This window comes from Leptinotarsa decemlineata, unplaced genomic scaffold (genome assembly GCF_025532065.1).
Source record: "Leptinotarsa decemlineata unplaced genomic scaffold, Ldec_3_MD MMD2_P_RNA_scaffold_9, whole genome shotgun sequence".
Lineage (NCBI taxonomy): Eukaryota > Metazoa > Arthropoda > Insecta > Coleoptera > Chrysomelidae > Leptinotarsa > Leptinotarsa decemlineata.
Genome location: NW_027412536.1, coordinates 7,772,338 through 7,790,846, shown reverse-complemented (window position 1 = coordinate 7,790,846; position 18,509 = coordinate 7,772,338). Strand labels below are relative to the sequence as shown.

Sequence of the window (18,509 nt, the reverse complement as noted above, 5' to 3'; positions counted from 1 at the left end):
TCAGTTCCAATATGATGTTCTTGTAAATGTTCGTATGACCAACAACATTATCAAACTTTTTTCCTGTATGCTCTTCGAGCGAAATTTGTTATTTTCAACTGAATTATGAATGTAGTTTCTTGGGAAAACACATTCAAATACGCAACACATTCTAAATTTGTTCATTTACAAGTTCGACCTTGAGCTGTGCTGTACTTGACAGGAAGAAGATAATATACAAAATTACCCAAGCATCTTCATTTATGTTCCGAAAGAGATATATAATGAAACACAGTTCTGCCATCAGTGCCATCTATTGAAGAGAGATGAAGATATACTGAATGTAATGAAACACAGTTCTGCCATCGGTGCCATCTATTGAAGAGAGATGAAGATGTTGGTTATTTTCATACACGGATCCGGTGGAGCTGTAGAGAACTGTAAAAGTATTTTCATCATAGAACCAGATAGAACCATAGACTGACAATGATAGAATCATTCAACATATTAAGACGATAATAGAATATAGAACCATTGTCTTATTATTAATAGTCAGTGAAAAGCATTTGATGCAATACTGAGAGGCATCTATCAGATCTTCGTGGAACATAATGAAAAACGTAGGCGTAAAGTGGCACCACCCCTACCAGAGAACAATGGAATTATATAGTCATCTCATTTTACTTTCATTGATTGACTACTGGTGATTTTGAGTGGACTCACTTGATTTTCAATACACAAAATGTATTGTAAAAATTTAGTTTCAATACATTTCTATCGAAACATTGTTAAATTTGAAAGGTACATTTTTGAAACTGTGTAAAAGTATTTCAAGTTCTTCACAAAAAATCGAGGATGCAATTTGCACTTGAGTTTTCTAAAAATGGTCATTGTCAATTCATTAGAGCATTTGAGCAACACAATTGAAGTTGTTGCAGTTTCATGTATATTTTTTATCACAGAATAATTTCAAATCAGTGTATTTACCCTAGCACACTAATTGTTGTGTTGGTACTGTTGATGAATTTGTATCTTGATATCGCCATTTAGGTATACCTTATTATCTTGATGAAATTACTCTAACCATTCACAAATTCGGTCGCCTGCTAGTTCTAAACTTTACTATGTTTCATTTATGGCGATTGGGGTATGCAGTGGAACTTTTGACTGGTGGTAACGTACAAATGCATGATAAAATAGCACGTTCACATAGATCTAGTTTGGATCTGATCCGTTCTTCATCTACCATAATTACTCAGCCTTTGCAGCCTCATAACTATCGTCCACACGCACAAAGAGCATCCACCTGGTGTTGCGGATCATTTGTAATACGTCAGTTGCGGAAAACCCAACATCTGGAATAGTCATACCACTTTCAGTTGAATGCACTCTGCAATATTTTTTGTGGAGAAAAAGTTTTTGATAAGTAAAGAATCATCAAAACAATGAATATAAATGTTGTATATTTATAATTAATTTGTTTATTTATTTTTTCTAAGAATTAACATACTCAACATACCTTATGTTTTAAAAACCATTGCAAGATATGAATAAATTATCTATCTATCTTTGAATATATATTTTCATTGCTGCAAGGAACATTTCTGAAATAGTAATGAAAACTTTCGTGGGTTCTTATGTAGATTTTGATTTAACATTTGATGCTTTTTGGTCATTTGTATTTCCGTCATTAATAACTTTTAGCACAAACATCATTCAAAGACTGTTATTCAATATATTCAATATAATTATATGGGTATATATGTTAGCAATGCAATGTCACAACTTTTATTCTTTATTTAAACTTTTGAGAATGTTGAGATATGTCAACTCTTAATAATGATTGTTTCCGGAAAAATATATTAATCCAATTTGGTGCACCTAATCACTTTTTTCGAAAACGATCACTCCTACCGGAAATCATCTTTCTGAAGAATTCCAAATATCATGAAAAAGTTGATTTATGATCCAATGACTTCATATTGCCAACACCTATTCCCATGAAATCAACCATATTATTTGGTATAACCACCCAAGATATTAAGTAATCATTTTCAGTATCTTGGAAGTTTCCCACATTTTTGGCATAAAGATGAAGAAGTAGAAAGCCAAAAGTTTTATTTCCCATTCACCCAGACTTTCAAACACCCCATATTTCTGAAACTAAGGAGATTTAACCATTTGTTCATAGGAACTTTTCAAAACAACATCACATGGAATCACTCCTTGAAATTATGGCACTATGTAAGAAGCACTTTTTATAATGGTCCCAGTCACATGATGGGCATCCATTCCTGAAAATAAGAGATATCTTATGGATGTCTAATAGATGTTCTGACTAAACCAATAAGATATATTTGGGGATATACAATAAATAACTTTCAGAGGCATCTTATACCCCATTCCTACAAAGTTATCATACACAATTTTGGATTGGTAAAAGAGAGAGGTTAATTACAGTATCACCATGCGGAATATCCTTGAATAATTTTTTTTCAATGTCAATAAATAACGAAAAAGTGGAAAAAATCAAATTATAATATCTATGAAGTCAGAAACACTGTAAAGATGAACAAAACACACACTATTCACATCATGTTTAATAAAGTATTGAAGTCATGAAAGGACAAAAACAATAATTGACAATAGGAGAGAACATAAATGGCCGGTTGTTTTGGAAGTATTTGGCCAACTCAAATACACTAACTGAATACCATCCTCATCAATCCTTTTCTTGAGAAATGAAATACAATTTAAATGGAAGTATTCAAAATATTCAAATTTTGAAACTTATTCATATTATCTTCAGGTATCTTATGGGATGTCCATGACATTTCTTCCAAAGGATATAAATAAGAAGTTTTTTAAAAATATCTCAAAAATAGAGTTTTCATAGGAAATTGAGTATTGTTGTATTTTCAGAAAAATAAAAATTATGTTAAGCAAAAAAAAACTGAAATTACAAAGGAATAAAATACAAGCAACAACCAAAAAAAAATGGAACTATTAACAGGAGATAAAATTAAAAAATTATTAAGTGTCTTTAGCCTTTAGTTACGAAAACGTATACCGCCAGATGGCAGTGCGATTTCGCCCGATGAAATAAATACAAACTCCTCCCTAATTCTAACTTGACCAGGCCGGGGCATTCCAGGGCCGAACTTTATTCGCCGACGTGTTCGTTCTTCCAAATTACATTTTAGATAAAAACATGTTCGTTTTCGTGTTGATCTCAAAGTTTGCACGAAAATTGCAGATTATTTGAAAATTATGAATCTTTTATCAAAATTGATAAATTCAAGATGCGGACGAGATTTGTGATTAGGGCCCGATTTGACTTGCTATAAGGAAGTTTTCGGGGTCAGAGATTATGAATCTTTTGTCAAACTTAACGAATTCAAGATGACGGTTCCAAGATATCGAACGAGATATGTGATTATGGTCCGAATCGATTTGAAATTAGTATGTGGATTTTTTTGGGCTCGTAGAGTATAAATGTATTGTCAAAATTAATGAATTCAAGGTGACGGACAAGTTGTGTTATCCGATTCATATTTGGTACAATGGGGTTTTCGTGGTCGCACATTATGAATCTTTAGTTAAAATTAATGAATTCAAGATGGCGGCTTCAAGATGTCTGACGAGTATTGTGATTATGGACCGATTCGATTTAAAATTGGTATTTTGTAGTCTCTAGGCGTGATTTTTTTCTATTGAATTTCGGGAATTCAAGAGGGCGGACTAGTTTTGTGATATCTGGTTGGGCCCTATGGAAGACTGGCTTTAAGGTTCGAAGATAGTTATTTTTCTGTTGGAATTCAGAAATTCGAGATGGCAAACGAGATTTGTTATTAATTGTCAAATTATACAGGGTGTTCCTTAAACACATGCTAATATTTAAGGAGGTAATTCTTAGACCCATTTTAAGAAAAAAACTTCCTATGGACGTATGTCCTAAACGCCTTAACTTTTGAGATACAGGGTGGCAAAGTTTTCAAAAATAATCAGTTTTTTAATAATAACTGAGATAATTTTGTAGACATCTTTGGCATATTTGGTACATATGTTCCATGCCTCAAGGCGCATTTTCTGATGTACACAAATTTGTATTTTTTCAAATAGTGGCTTCCCTACGGGTTTCGCATTGAATATTTTTGGGAAAAAAGTACTACGCCAATGCTTTCTTTTCAAAATAAAATCATTTTTAAAATCCTCATTTATTTTTGAGAAAATTTGATCTCTTGGTATTTCTTTGTTCGACGCATGATTTTCACTCAAAAAAATAAAAATCGACAGAAAGCAAATTAAGAAATTAGATCAATTCCAAAATGAATGAGAATCTGAAAATTGCTTCATAACGCATTACCAATTCCCTAATAATATTTGAAAACATAATCTGCAAAAAAATAAATTTTTCACAAAAACGAGTTTTATTTTATTTTATGACAGTAAGTCTAAACGAATAGCACAAATTTGTTAATTAATAATAATACCAAAACTGATTATAAAAATTTTTGGAAGTGGCCGTCTGCACGTAGTATGCATGCTTCCGCCCTTCTACGCATGGAATTACGCACCCGTTCAAATATTCCCGGCGTATTTCGTATATTTTCACACGAGGCAACTATTCGCTCTCTTAAATCTTCTAAAGTATTAACGGGAGTTTTATACACAAGAGTTTTAAGGTGACCCCATAAAAAAAATCTAAACTGTTGAGATCGGGGGATCTTGCTGGCCATTGCTGAGGTCCTCCGCGACCTATCCAACGATTAGGATAAACTGTGTTTGAATGGTTTCGGACAATTACACTGAAATGAGCAGGGGCGCCATCGTGCATGTACCATATTCGATTCCTCAACGCAAGTGGCACATCTTCCAATAACCCAGGTAAGCCTTCTTCGAGAAAGTGTAAATAAAAACGACCATCAAGGCGTCCTGGTAGAAAAAATGGGCCTATTAGATGATCACCTATAATTCCTGCCCATACATTAACCGAAAATTGGTGTTGGAAATGGGTTTCGGTTATTGCATGGAGATTTTCTTCAACCCACACATGATTGTTATGGAAATTTTGAATGGCATTCCGAGAAAAATTTACTTCGTCTGTGAACAAAATTTGTGTCTCAAACTGCGGATTTAGATACCACTTTGTAGATACCACTGACTGAAGTTCACACGCTGTGGAAAATCTCTGGGGAGTAATGTCTGCACTCTTGAAATATGGTATGGGTATAACAAAAAATCAACCAAAATACGCCAAACAATTTGATGACAAATATCCAGAGTTCTAGCGATCTTTCTCGTACTCGTCTCAGGATGTTCCTCAATTCCTTGCAGCACCGCTTCCTCAATTTCAGGAGTTCTTACTACACGAGGTCTACCTTCCGAAGTCCCTTTCTTGAAACTACCAGTTTCCCCAAGTCGACGATGAATATTTGAAAAGGTTCGGCTATCTGGTAAGGCACGATTAGGATATCTTTCCTGATAAATGCGCCTGGCTTCTGTTGCATTACCATCGGCAAGGCCATATACGTAATGCATTTGCGCCATTTCCGCATTCGTATAATTTACCATATTTACTGATATTCAGAAAAACAGCGGACTACCAAAATAACTTCAATAACACTTCAAAATTAATCAAAACGCGCTGTGACAATTTTTAACACCAACACCTTACTTTAAATCAACATCAATATTAGCTAATGACGTTTGTACATACAGATAATTCGTTTTTTATTGCTATGGTGGGTACGCTGTTTTTTTCTGCTTTTAATCTTTGAAAGAAATCACATATCGACAAACTCCATATTTCCAAGAGATGCAGTAAATAAATTCTGCTACACGTCATTTATTCCAGGATAACTAAATTTTTATTTTCAAAAATTATTAAGCGGTGTTGCGATATGACGTAATTTTAATTGAGAACAGTGCATCTGACAACAAACAAATACCTTTTAGATCCTCAATTATTTTGCAACAAATCTGATCTCTTGGTTTGCTTTCAGTCGATGCACGATACCGCATCAGATTTTTAAGGAATTTATCCTTAAGTAAAGCGATTTTTAATTTTTTGAGCGAAAACCATGCGTCGGACAAAGAAAACCCAACAAATTGAATGTGCTCAAAAATGTATGGAGATTTTAAAAATAATTTTTAATTGAAGATAAAGCAGTGGCGTAGTATTTTTTTCGCCAAAAATATACATTTCAAAACTCGTACGTACGCCACTGGCAGATAAAATTAAGAAAATTGTACATCAGAAAATGCGCCTTGAGGCATGGAACATATGTACCAAATATGCCAAAGATGTCTACAAAATTATCTCAGTTATTATTGAAAAACTGATTATTTTTGAAAACTTTGCCACCCTGTATCTCAAAAGTTAAGGCGTTTAGGACATACGTCCATAGGATGTTTTTTCCTTAAAATGGGTCTAAGAATTACCTCCTTAAATATTAGCATGTGTTTAAGGAACACCCTGTATATAACACTGGTATTTTGAGATTGAAGATAATGAGTTTTTCATCAAATTTCAAGAATTCAAAATAGCAGCATAAAGATAGCTATGGGTTATTTTGTAATTTATAGTCATGTTCTGTTCAAAATTTATTTTTTCGAAAACATGAGCAGGGTGTATTTTTATGAATAAAAAATTGAGAAATCAGGTATCAGATTTTGTCTTTCAAGTAAGGGTCCTTTCACAATATCAATTTTCGGCATTAGTTCGAAATGACGAAAAGATTTTATGATTCATAGTCGGATCCTCAAAAATAATTCATCAAGGGCTCTCCGGGGTAAATTACTCATATTTTTCCTCAAAATTAATTCATACTGCCAGATATATTCCGCTGATGTGTATGCAACTGTTGAAAATAAATGAAATCCAACAATGTTTTTGCTACCAATTTTGATTGTAATCAAATCAAAAATAACGAAATTCGTCCAACATTCTAGAGCCTCCATCTAAGTATTTCCTAATATGAAAATATCATGAAGTTTTGTCCCTAGTAATGAATATCTGTAAAATTTCAAGCCAATCGGAAGATATTAGACTTGCAAGATTTGATACAAACGTGTACACACGCAAACATACAGATAGGTAAGTTGAAAACTATCTGGTTATTGTAGAAATTTTAATATTTCAATCTTTCGTTCGGTCAGAATAACTTTTATCTTTTCCTATTCCCAATCCGACCCTGTGCTACATTTTACAATGGCTCTATGATACTCTCTCTCTCCCTCACCAGACGTGTGGGAGGAGCTACCTGACGGGCGTGTCATTTAAAAGAAATTCATCTACTATTCTGACTCCAGATTCAAAAGTAATAATTAGTTTTCACTAGTCGACGGCTGAAACAAAACTTTATTAGTTGACTTTGATAAAATTTGATATTTCCCATTTCGAAAGGCATAATGCAAGGAAATCAAATTCGTATAAATAACACATTCTCATTAAATTAATAACAAAATAAAGGAAACATTAAAAAGAAAAATGAGAAAGTCGTTTAACTGAGAAAATGATAGGCTTCAATACCGAAATGGAATAACACCAAAATATTCGTTAGTTTTGGTGGTGGAATTGAAGAAAAATGCCCAAAAATGAGAGAGAAAATACTTTTTATTCATCTAATATTCAAAAAATATTTTTTTTATTATTTTTCCTTTATACACTCATACAATCTTTCCTCAATCAGAATAAGAAAAATCGTTTCTGACTCCTTTTTTTTCAGGGATGAAGACCTTTAACAAGATTCCAAACCAAGTTACTTCACGACGTTTCGATTGTGGAAGTGGAGAGAGAAAGAGGGGATAGGTGAAAGCATTCAAATGACCTATAGTCAGATCTCGGAGGAATAAGTCCAGTTATCACCCGAAGAAGATTGTGGGTACTAACAATCGAAACATCGTGAAGTAACTTGGTTTGGAATCTTTTAATTTTTACTTTTCATTTCTTGTTAATAATTTTTTAATTTTCATCTCGTGTTAATAGTTCAATTTTTTTGATTTTTTTTTGGTTGTTGCTTGTATTTTATTCCATTGTAATTTCAGTTTTTTTTTGCTTAATATAATTGTTATTTTTCAGCTAATCTTTTTTAATATATTACAGATTCTTTCATATATTTCAAATCAATTTATTTTATATTAGACAATGAAAGTCCAAACTAATGAAATACTTCTCAATTCGTTCTTCGGGATATTCTTCAGCTCTTTCCACAATGCTCTTTTAATGTCATGTATGCTTGTGAAACGATGGCCCTTCAAAGTCACTCGAAGTCATGTCTGGCAAATATAGATGCTGGAGCCTCAATTGATCTGGGTCAAAATTAAACGAACAAGACATGAAGTATGCATTATCGTTGTGCGAAAGCTAAAATTATTTTTCCACAAATTCGGGCGTTTTTCGGATTGTCGCACGCAAACGACGTTAAACTTGTAGGTATTACTCCTTATTGACCTTTTGACTTTGTGGCAAGATGCACTATGCCATCAAAATAGAAAAACACAGTGAGCGTAACCTTCACGTTGAACACATTTGTCGAGCATTTTTAGGTTCTGGCAAGCCAGAATGCCTCCACTGAGTTGATTGAGCTTAAATTTCGAAGTCATATCTGTAAACCCATGTTTCGTCACCTGTTAGAGCACGTTTAAGTAATTGTGCATCTTCATTAACTAACATTTTTATCATACTTCAAGGGCATATATACTAACATAATGAAATAAATTGACAACCTGACTCTCCAAACCCGTAAAATTTAAAAATTTCCCGTTATTTTCTGAATATACCTCGTATATCTGAGAGACGATATTTAGATTCCCTTCAATACATCCAAAGCATTGTTAGAATAACAGATCGGGTAACCATCTGATTTGTTCCTTGAAGGAACTTGTTGATTAAATGACATTTAAAATTTATCTTCCGAGTTTGCAATGTTAGGGTTGTACTTCAACAAGTACATTATAGAAATAGGTAATTTTTGTTAGCATGTTTCTGAATTCAAATTGGCTCACTAATAAAAAAGTTATAAGAGTCTGAAAAGTTGTGAAATGAAAAAGTTATTGTAATCATAAGATTGACCAGAGGAATTACATTAGTTATCAAATAAATAAATGTTGAGCAGGTTTTATTTTATATCATGTATGTATATACAGTGAGGTCCCAAAGTAAAGGATAAATTCATTTTCTACGTGATTATGAATGCAAATGAAATATCTTGAAACGGGTCAATTTTTATATATGAAAATACACTTTGTTGATAAAATTATTTGCCCCTTCGACCTGTAAAAATTTCAAATAAAAACGGATAATGTGATATCGTGTTCAAACGAGTTTTCAATTGTCTATTCAACAGTATAGCATTTTTTAATTTTTGAATGTTGGTAACAAAAAACAATTTTCAATTGTTCAATTTGTACAATAATTAATGATGCCATGGAACGAAATAAATTTGACGTTAATAAAAATATTTGTAATTATTATAGTTTAGTCCGTGTTAGGAATCACACGTTAAAAGGTAAGACCTCGTTAGTCCTTAGCTCGCACAAGTTTCATTTTGTTTTAATCCAAGTAACGTCCCAGTTACTGTCCCCTCAAAAAAATGTGGTGCAATTATTCTATTATTTATTTAGTATGCCAGCCCAAACGTTCACTTCAATTCCTACCTAACCTAACCAACTTTAATTCCTATTCAAGTGAACTCTTGAGCAGTATTTTTACTGACTTACCTTCTCTCATCCATTGCTGATTTTGCGTATTCTAATAACTACAATTTTGCTTGTTAACCGTTCCATGTAGGGTAATCGAGGAAAAGAATATTTTGGGAAATATCGGATTTCGTTGGCATCTATTCGTAAGTATTTAACAAAATTCTAATATACGATTAGGATCATCTTTATTTAGTTTCTGATGTAGTTGAATTGTATATGGATGGTATTTATGTATTTTCAAAATTCTCAATACAGATATTTACTTGCATTATCATCACCAGCTACTTTCTATCTGTATCTGTAGAGTAGGGAGGGTGAGTGTAAGCCCACGCACTTAGGCCACATGTGACCCATTGTACATCCTCCCAAGGAGTTGTCCTCCTAGGTCGTCGTCCATCCTGTCCTTTCCAGGAAGGTGGACAGGTCGCTGGGAGACATCTCCTTTATATCGGCAGGTGTAGGCCAAGACTCGCCGAACACACATTCTCTTATTGACGATAACTCCGGGCACTCGCACAGGACATGCCTGACAGTCTCATCTTCCTGTTCACACATCCTGCATAGAGGTGTGTCCACTAGCCCCATATTATGTAGGTGTTTCCTTAGCTGACAGTGGCCAGTCAGAAATCCTACTGTAAGGCGTAGATTTTTCCTGGTCATCGCCAGATATTTCTTCGGCGCCAGCTTCCCAGGGTCGCCCAAGGTGATCCTGGCAAGATTACATCCTTTGATTTCATCCCATCTCTTTAAAGATTGAGCATGGGTGTAACATTTGACTAGTTCCGCAATTGTCGAAGTCATCAGGCCGTGGGTGCCACTTGGTCCTAAAATTCTTAGTCCAGCCGCTTCCTTGGCTAAAGAGTCGGCAATGCGATTACCTTTACTCCTTTCGTGCCCTTTAATCCACCTCAGGATAATGTTACTATCTACCGAGGCTTTGGCTAAATCTTGGTGGCACTCTAGTGCTAGCCCTGAAGTAACACGGTGTCTGTTCAAGGCTAATAGTGCTTGTCTGCTATCAGTGCAGATTGTTATATTTTTGCCCGAAATTCTTTTCTTGGTTATTTCTTTTGTGGCGATTGAGATACCAGCCAGTTCTGTTTGGACCACGCTGGTATTTCTTCCCATTCCCCATTTGATCCTTAGGCTTAGTGATCTGGAGTACACTCCACATCCTGAACCTTCTTTGGTTTTTGAGCCATCTGTATAAATCCGTATTGCATTTGTAGCATCTGACTCTGTGTTCTGCTTAATTTGTATTTTGTAGGGTTTATTAAACACAAACCTGGGTTCAATTGCATCACTTGTTGCCTGCAGCAGAGGTTGCGCAGTAAGCGCTTCCCGCCACAGGCCCAGCCTCAATCGACCCATTCCTACTTCTAGGTTTACACCAGCCGTGTGCAATCGTAACATGGCCATTAACGCAACCTCCTTAACGAACAGATCCAGAGGGGTCAGACCCGTGATTACTTCCATTGCCGCGGTTGGTGTTGTTCTCATGGCTCCTGTGATGTTTAAACAAGCCAGTCGCTGTATTTGATATAATTTTTGGATGGCCGTTGCTTGTAGAACTTTCGGTCCCCATGCAATGGCTCCATACGTTAACATAGGTCTTATTATTGCAGTGTAGATCCAGGCGACTACACGGGGTGAAAGACCCCATGCGCGTCCCACTGTCCTCCGACATTGCTCATAAGCCACGTATGCTCTTTTTGCTCTACTCTGTAGATGAGAGTTCCATGTTAGCTTCTTGTCGAGGATAATACCAAGGTATTTCACCTCTTCAGAGAAGTTTAGTTGGCTTTTGAAGATTTCGGGAGGTTTTAAGCCCGTTAAACTTCTTTTCCTGGTGAAAAGGACCATCTCAGTCTTCTTGGGATTGATCGACAGTGAGTGTTCCTTACACCATGTTTCTATCAATTTGAGCCCATCCTGCGCTCTATCGCACAGTGTGTTTACAAATTTGCCGGTCTGCAAGATAACTATGTCATCTGCGTATGCAATTGTGTAGAATCCATTTTTGTTAAGGTGATTAATTAGGGTATCCAGAACTATGTTCCAGAGAAGGGGTGATAAGACCCCTCCCTGTGGACATCCCCTCATGACCAGTCCTTTAACTGTGATGTCTTCTACATTAATACTTATTGCTCTGCTAGAGAGCATCTGGAGTATCCATTCTCCTACTACCAGGGGTACATTCCTGGAGTGTAGTTGCTGGGTAATTGTTGGAAAGGTTGTTTTATCAAACGCTCCCTCAATATCTATGAATATACCTAGGGTGGATTCTTTGTTGTCCAATGATCTCTCGATTCTGCCAACCACATGGTGAAGGGCCGAATCAGTAGACCTTCCCGGGGTATATGCATGCTGATTCGGATGAAGTGGGTTGTTAACAAGTACTTCATCTCTTATGTACCGCTCACATAGCCTCTCCATGGTTTTTAAGAAAAACGATGTGAGACTAATTGGTCGGAATGCTTTTGGTAGGGTGTAGTCCATCCTACCTGGTTTGGGTATAAATACTACTCTTACTTCTCTCCACTTACTGGGAATATACCTCAGAGCTAGAGAGGCTCTGAATATTCCAACCAGGTGTGGCATAAGAGTGTCCAGTCCCCACTGAAGTAGGGCTGGTCTTATACCGTCAGGCCCTGGTGACTTGAAGGGGGAAAAGCTCGATATAGCCCATCTTATTTTGTCCTCATCAATTACTGTACTAGCATATTGCCAGTCATATTGTGAGGGTGTTATTGATACATCCGTCCAGTTCGCCGTTCCAGGAAAGACAGAACCTGGGAAGTGAGTTTCCATAAGAATCTCAGCACTCTCCTGGAGGTTGGCGGCTTTGTCGCCATTTTCCCTCGTCAGGATGCCAATAGTCTTATGGTGGTCATTTGAGAGTGCCTTCTGTAGCCTAGAAGCTAGTGGAAAATCTTCGACTGCCTCCACCTACTTCGACTGTCACCAGCTACTTTTCTTGTAGGGTTTTTCTCAAAAATTAACGATATGTCCACCATTCGATTTTGATCTCCCAGTTTTGGGAAGACCATAAATAATAATTCTCACCTACACTCATTTGGAAACAATTTACATTATTGTTTAGAAATTCCTGAAAAAACAATTAATAACTACAAATTAACGTCTAGCGAATGAACGTATATTTCAAATATGTCTGATCTTTTTGTGACAAATTTTACTTTACTTTTGTACTTTTGACTGTACCGTTGTACTTTTTTGACAACATAACTAATAGACTTGTTAATCATGACAGTTTTTTGACTTTTTTCTTGAGTATCCAGTTCCAAGAATCAAAAAATGCTATATTGCTAAATAGATATTTGAAAACCCTTTTTGCCAGGATAGGGGGTTGAAGGGGCAGTCGAATAATTTTATTGAGAAAGTGTATTTTCATACATAAAAATTGACCTGTTGCAGGATTTTTCATTTGCATTCATATTCACGTAGAAAATGAATTTATCCCTTATTTTAGAGCCTTATTGAATAATAATATTTGGAAAAATATCTGAAAGAAACACTACTACCACACCAGAAAACTCTTCTAGATGCACGTTTCACCTACAAGATGACGTTATCAGAAAGTAACCTTATGCTAAAGTTGAGTCACAATAAATCCCCGCGGGTTGCAGTGGAGGGTAGAATAGATCCACTTAATTTGGACCTACCTACATATACCGTTGTTTTGTATCTTGCCCACTGCGTGTATAGATTCTCCATTCTTCATTTTGTAATTTGGGAACATAGTTTCCCAAGAAAACATTTAAATACATTGTCTATAATTTTAAAACAGAGTGCATTCAGATCTGAACGGTGGTCAGTGTATTTCATTTTTTTTTTCCTCATTTTTTCACACATTAATACTTGTTTGTAAATAATATTCTCTTGAATTAACACTCTTCAGACATTTTCTGACTTACTTGCATGGTATATCTAACTAAAACAAATCCTGTGATAAAATTATATTATATAATTCAAATAAGGGCAATATGTTATTTAATAAATGTATTATAATGCTCATGGTGTCTTATAAATAAAATAAAACATATGATGGTCTTAAATGGGGGAGTGTCTGATGAGCGCATTTGTCGAAATTCATTTAGATAAATAGTTCTTGTGATGCACTGTTTGGAACCTTTGGTGTAGTAAAGAATATTACTGGAGATTTTTTCCTACACCAAACCGTTATTTTAACACCTCTACACATATTTCGATCACCAAGTGATCATCTTCAAGAGGAAGATCAAACTAATCATACTCACAAAGCTATTCCTATTTATACTATAGATACCTGTTTCAGGTTCTTGCGACTTGAGTGTCTTAAATTAACTTTATAATTTGCCTTATCTACTAGTCTTACATAAATTTTACAATGTGTCCTCATGTAATAGTAAGGTGAATCTAATAATTGAAATATTATAAGCTATATAAAATTATTTCACAAATTGCCTTATCTACTTAAATCAATTTTACAATGTGTCCTTATATAATCTCATAAATGAAATATTATTTCAACAAGCTATATAGGTATTGGTCCACCATCATTATTCATAATATTATTATGTTTACTTATTTCTACACTCTCATAGGCATCTAGATGCCTGTTGCTATTAACTTATTCAACTAATCTCAATGAATGAAGTCTATGGAATGGTTTTGTTGCAAAATATGATGGGCGACTGCTGATTTTTCAACACACTTAAAATATGGAAGACCTGAAAAATCAGCAGTTGCCCATTTAATTTTGCAACAAAACCATTCCATAGACTTCAGTTCATTAAGATTTGTTAGACAAGTTAGTAACAACAGGCATCTAGATGCCTATGAGAGTGTAGAAACATAATAATATGAATAACACAATATTATGAATAACGATGGTGGACCAATACCTAATAGTATACTATATAGCTCGTTAAAATAATATTTCATTTATGACATTACATAAGGATACATTGTAAAACTAATTTAAGACAAGTAGATAGAGCAATATTGTGAAATTGAATTTTATATAGGTTATAATATTTTAATAATTAGATTTACCTAACTATTGCATAAGGACACATTGTATAATTTATTTAAGTAGATGAGGCAATTTGTGAAATAATTTTATATAGCATATAATATTTTAATTATTAGATTTACCTTACTAGTACATAGAACACATTGTAAAATTTATATAAGACTAGTAGGTATATAAGGCAACATGTGAAATTAATTGTATATTTCAATTAATAGATTTACCTGACTACTACATGAGGACAAATTGTAAAATCAATTCAAGACAAGTAGATAAGGCAAATTGAAAAATGAATTTAAGACGCAGGTACCTGAAACAGGTATCTATATCTATTGTATAAATAGGTATAGCTTTGTGGGTATGATTAATTCCATCTCTCTTTTGAAGATCACTTGGTGATTGAAACACGTGTCGAGGTGTTAAAATAACGGTTTGGTGTTGAGGAAAAACTCCAGTAATATTAGATAAATAGTTCTTAAAAGTGAGCCGAGAAAATATATAAGTCTGAAAGATTGAGTCAATTTCAGAGCTGAAGAAAATGTTATTAGCAGTATAAAATTATCTAACTTATATCAAAGAAAAGCAATGAAAGATAATTCCAACCATGTTATTCACGATATTTCAATTAAATCTTCAGAATGTTCTGATTTGATAGCTTTGTGTTCAAATCTCTTAATAATATTAGACAATGAAAGTAAAAATCTGAAAACCATACATTTTTGAAATTGGTATTTATATTTGTGAGACACATGTGGCTTGATAACTTGATTATTTTTGAAAGTGGATTTATGTGTGTTGTTTTATTAGATCTCATCAAAACTCATGAATATTTTTATAGAATACTTCAATAAACCTATATTTTTAAACTGTATTACGTTTTATTTACTCATCTTACAGTGAATGTGATGGAGGGTTCAAAATCTGAATTCAACAAAGCCATCCCAGAAGCTATTCAGCAGCTTCAATCAAAGCTGAGTATCCTGGAGTACAAAGTAGCTGCCCTGACGTCCCAATTGGGTGACGAGAAAGATGCAAGATGCACTTTGCAAAATATCGTTAGGACTTTTTTAACTTCTAGCTCAAAGGAATATGACAGTATTGAATGGCCCACAATGGAGACTAATATTTAGTAAATATAAAATTATGTAACACCAACTGATTCATTTGCATGAAATTGTATAGTATTTTATTATATCTATAATTTTCCAATAAAGAATTGAATGAAAATGCTAGTTGTCAACCTTGAATTCCTTGTTACAATGTTGTTTGTGAATAATTCAAGAGTTGTCTTTTTTTGTTACTTTGTTACTTTCCTCATATTTGCGTCACCTGGTATAAGCCTGTCCTCCACATATCTTCGAAGGAACTAACCGAAAAATGCTCACCTTGATGGAAGGACCCGAAGTTTTAGTTCGCATGACAGTGATATATACGAAGGTGTGAGCCGACGGTGCTAATGAATAGACCACGTGTATAATTTACATGTGCTTCTTTATATCCATATCGCTATCAACCAACCCCCTTATAGAGTCCACGATTCTCTGATGATTGGGTGGATGCATCCCATTTAACAGAAAGCTGCAAAATAAAAGCAGGTAAGGAGAAAACCTTTGACAATTTTATCTGACATTTGAGGATACATATTAAACTTAATCAATTTCAAACAAATGATTTGATGTGCTGTTTGGGAGGTGGCATTAGTTTATGGAGAATGTTAGGTTGGTAAAATCCATAATTTGGTGAGTGATATTTTGAATATTGATCATGAAATGTCCCAGGAAACAGTGTTCGGGACCGTTATTTCTAACCTATATTGATGACCTATAGTATGACTGGGAAAGAAAAACTTTTAATATATATATATATATATATATATATATATATATATATATATATATATATATATTATATATATATATATATATTATATATATATATATATTATATATATATATATATATATATATATATATATATATATATATATATACCCAACGGAAAAACAACAACTAACCCAGCAAATGCCGCGCAGAGAGTTGAAGTAAAACCATCAGGCACCTGTGCAACGTCTTCGACTTGGAAGATTTGTCGCAAGTTATTTCCCACTATGAAAAGCAGAAATTAATTTCGTTTGGTCGATCCGATCAACCGATAGACCGGTTTCGGAGTGATTGCCCCGTTATCAGTACCGAGCATGGTCTCTTCAGAACGGTGTGAACCGTCTGAGTATCACGACCAAACAAATATAATTCCAGCTAGTCATAGAATCTCTCTGAAGTTGATTTAGTGGGATAGTAGGAATACTATGTTCGTTCTGCGTCATTCACTTCCGGTGTAGTCGGATGGCGATGGTCAGTTGGATGGAGGGTCGGTAGTGGTAGGAAGAGCAAGAACAACCCCAGCGAGGTTTATTAGGGTGCGGCGGTGCAAAGAGCAACCCTTGCGTGTGTATGGAGGGTTGTTGGTCTTTGTTGGTGGTGTAGGTGTGGAAAAGAATGACAAGTGACAGGTGTTTGGTTGGGGTGCAGGTTTTCGGTATGGGTCCTTGATTTGGAGGTGGGTCCTTGATTTGAGCCCTCGATTTGGGCCCTCGATTGAGGCATAAGAACAATAATATTTGGGTATAAAAGGTGTTGTTTCAAAACACATCAAATATAGGGTGTGTACAGCGTTAAAGAAAAAACATGGCGGTTAAGCGAAAAAACATGACGGCTGGTATTCAGTGCAGCGTGAGGAAAAAACAAGGTCACGGACGTTGAAGAAAAAAAACATGGATGCCAACGTAATAGAAGGAAAAGATATGAAATACAGAATGTGTAAGCGTTAAATGAAAAAAACGTTGCTGATATCAAAATATACAGCGTGCAGCGTTAAAGAAAAAAACATGACGTCTTGGTAAATACGACGAATTCATTTTACACGAGGTGTGGTGACATCAAAAAACTTACAACAAATCAGTTGGGGGGGATCATTTGGAATTGAAAAAACTCACGTTTCATTGGATGTTGAAGGCTGTGTGGCTGCATGGATCTCGATTTGACATGCACACACACATACATTTTCGTTTTATTTCAACTCAGTGAAAATATATTTTATTCGCATATTATCATTGTTATCACGTATTAATGATAAAGCCGTAGTAAACAGGAAATGCGATAATCGACACTGAAATACATCATTCAACAACATAAGACTGTAATATATTTTCGATGGTTTGGTTAGTCATATGAGTGAGAGAGATAGCATCGAAATGATCAATTTCAAAGATAGCAGTAGCGTAAACAGTTCGGTGTTGTCGGTTGTAAAGCTAAAGCATTGGCGATGTGACTTATGAGACGTTGCCGGTTTTTGAAATTAAGCAAACATGAAAGGTTAGGAAGGTATAACGTTTCAACGTGCGATCCCCAACATGTCAGAAGCGTTGAAGGGATTTTGTGCATCATCAGATGTGGTGAAGAGTTGAATAAACGAAAGGAACAAAACATTTTAAATATTTATTATACATTTTCATTTTGGTAATATATTATAAAGCCATGTGTATAAAATGTCTGCGTTTCGGAGGCTGCAGTTATATTTCGTTCGACTGTGAATGTGGTGCATACAGGGTGAGACACCTTCGTTGCCGAATGTGGGAACCATCCACGATGTATTGTCATACTCCTCTAAATTCACAGCGTGTGAAGGTATATCCAACTCGTGAAATTTCGCAATTAGATAGTCACGTTTTTGATGTCCTCGCACATAAACGATATCGACATTTCGTAGATTTTCCATGAAGATGGCATCCAATTGA

At 34.8% G+C, this 18,509-nt stretch overlaps 1 protein-coding gene and 1 long non-coding RNA gene across 3 annotated transcripts in view; one reads left to right on the top strand and one right to left on the bottom strand.

The window, feature by feature from the left end:
- LOC111511266 (Rho-type guanine nucleotide exchange factor) overlaps positions 1–15,943 on the top strand; it is a 57,172-nt gene extending 41,229 nt beyond the window's left edge. Inside the window, exon 10 of one of the 2 annotated variants that reach the window (XM_023167279.2) lies at positions 15,614–15,943. In XM_023167279.2, coding sequence (XP_023023047.1) covers positions 15,614–15,846 — 233 coding nt within the window. In that variant the 3' untranslated portion in view covers positions 15,847–15,943. Of the gene's footprint in view, positions 1–1,134; positions 15,584–15,613 lie in introns of those variants that run through there. The other variant, XM_023167281.2, reaches the window with a different exon arrangement.
- Positions 15,799–17,949, bottom strand: LOC141480506 (uncharacterized). Its single transcript, XR_012464390.1, has 2 exons — positions 17,709–17,949; positions 15,799–16,294 (listed from the first exon to the last, which is right to left on the bottom strand). It is a non-coding gene; the product is annotated as an uncharacterized lncRNA (long non-coding RNA).
- Between the last annotated feature and the right edge of the window lie 560 nt (positions 17,950–18,509).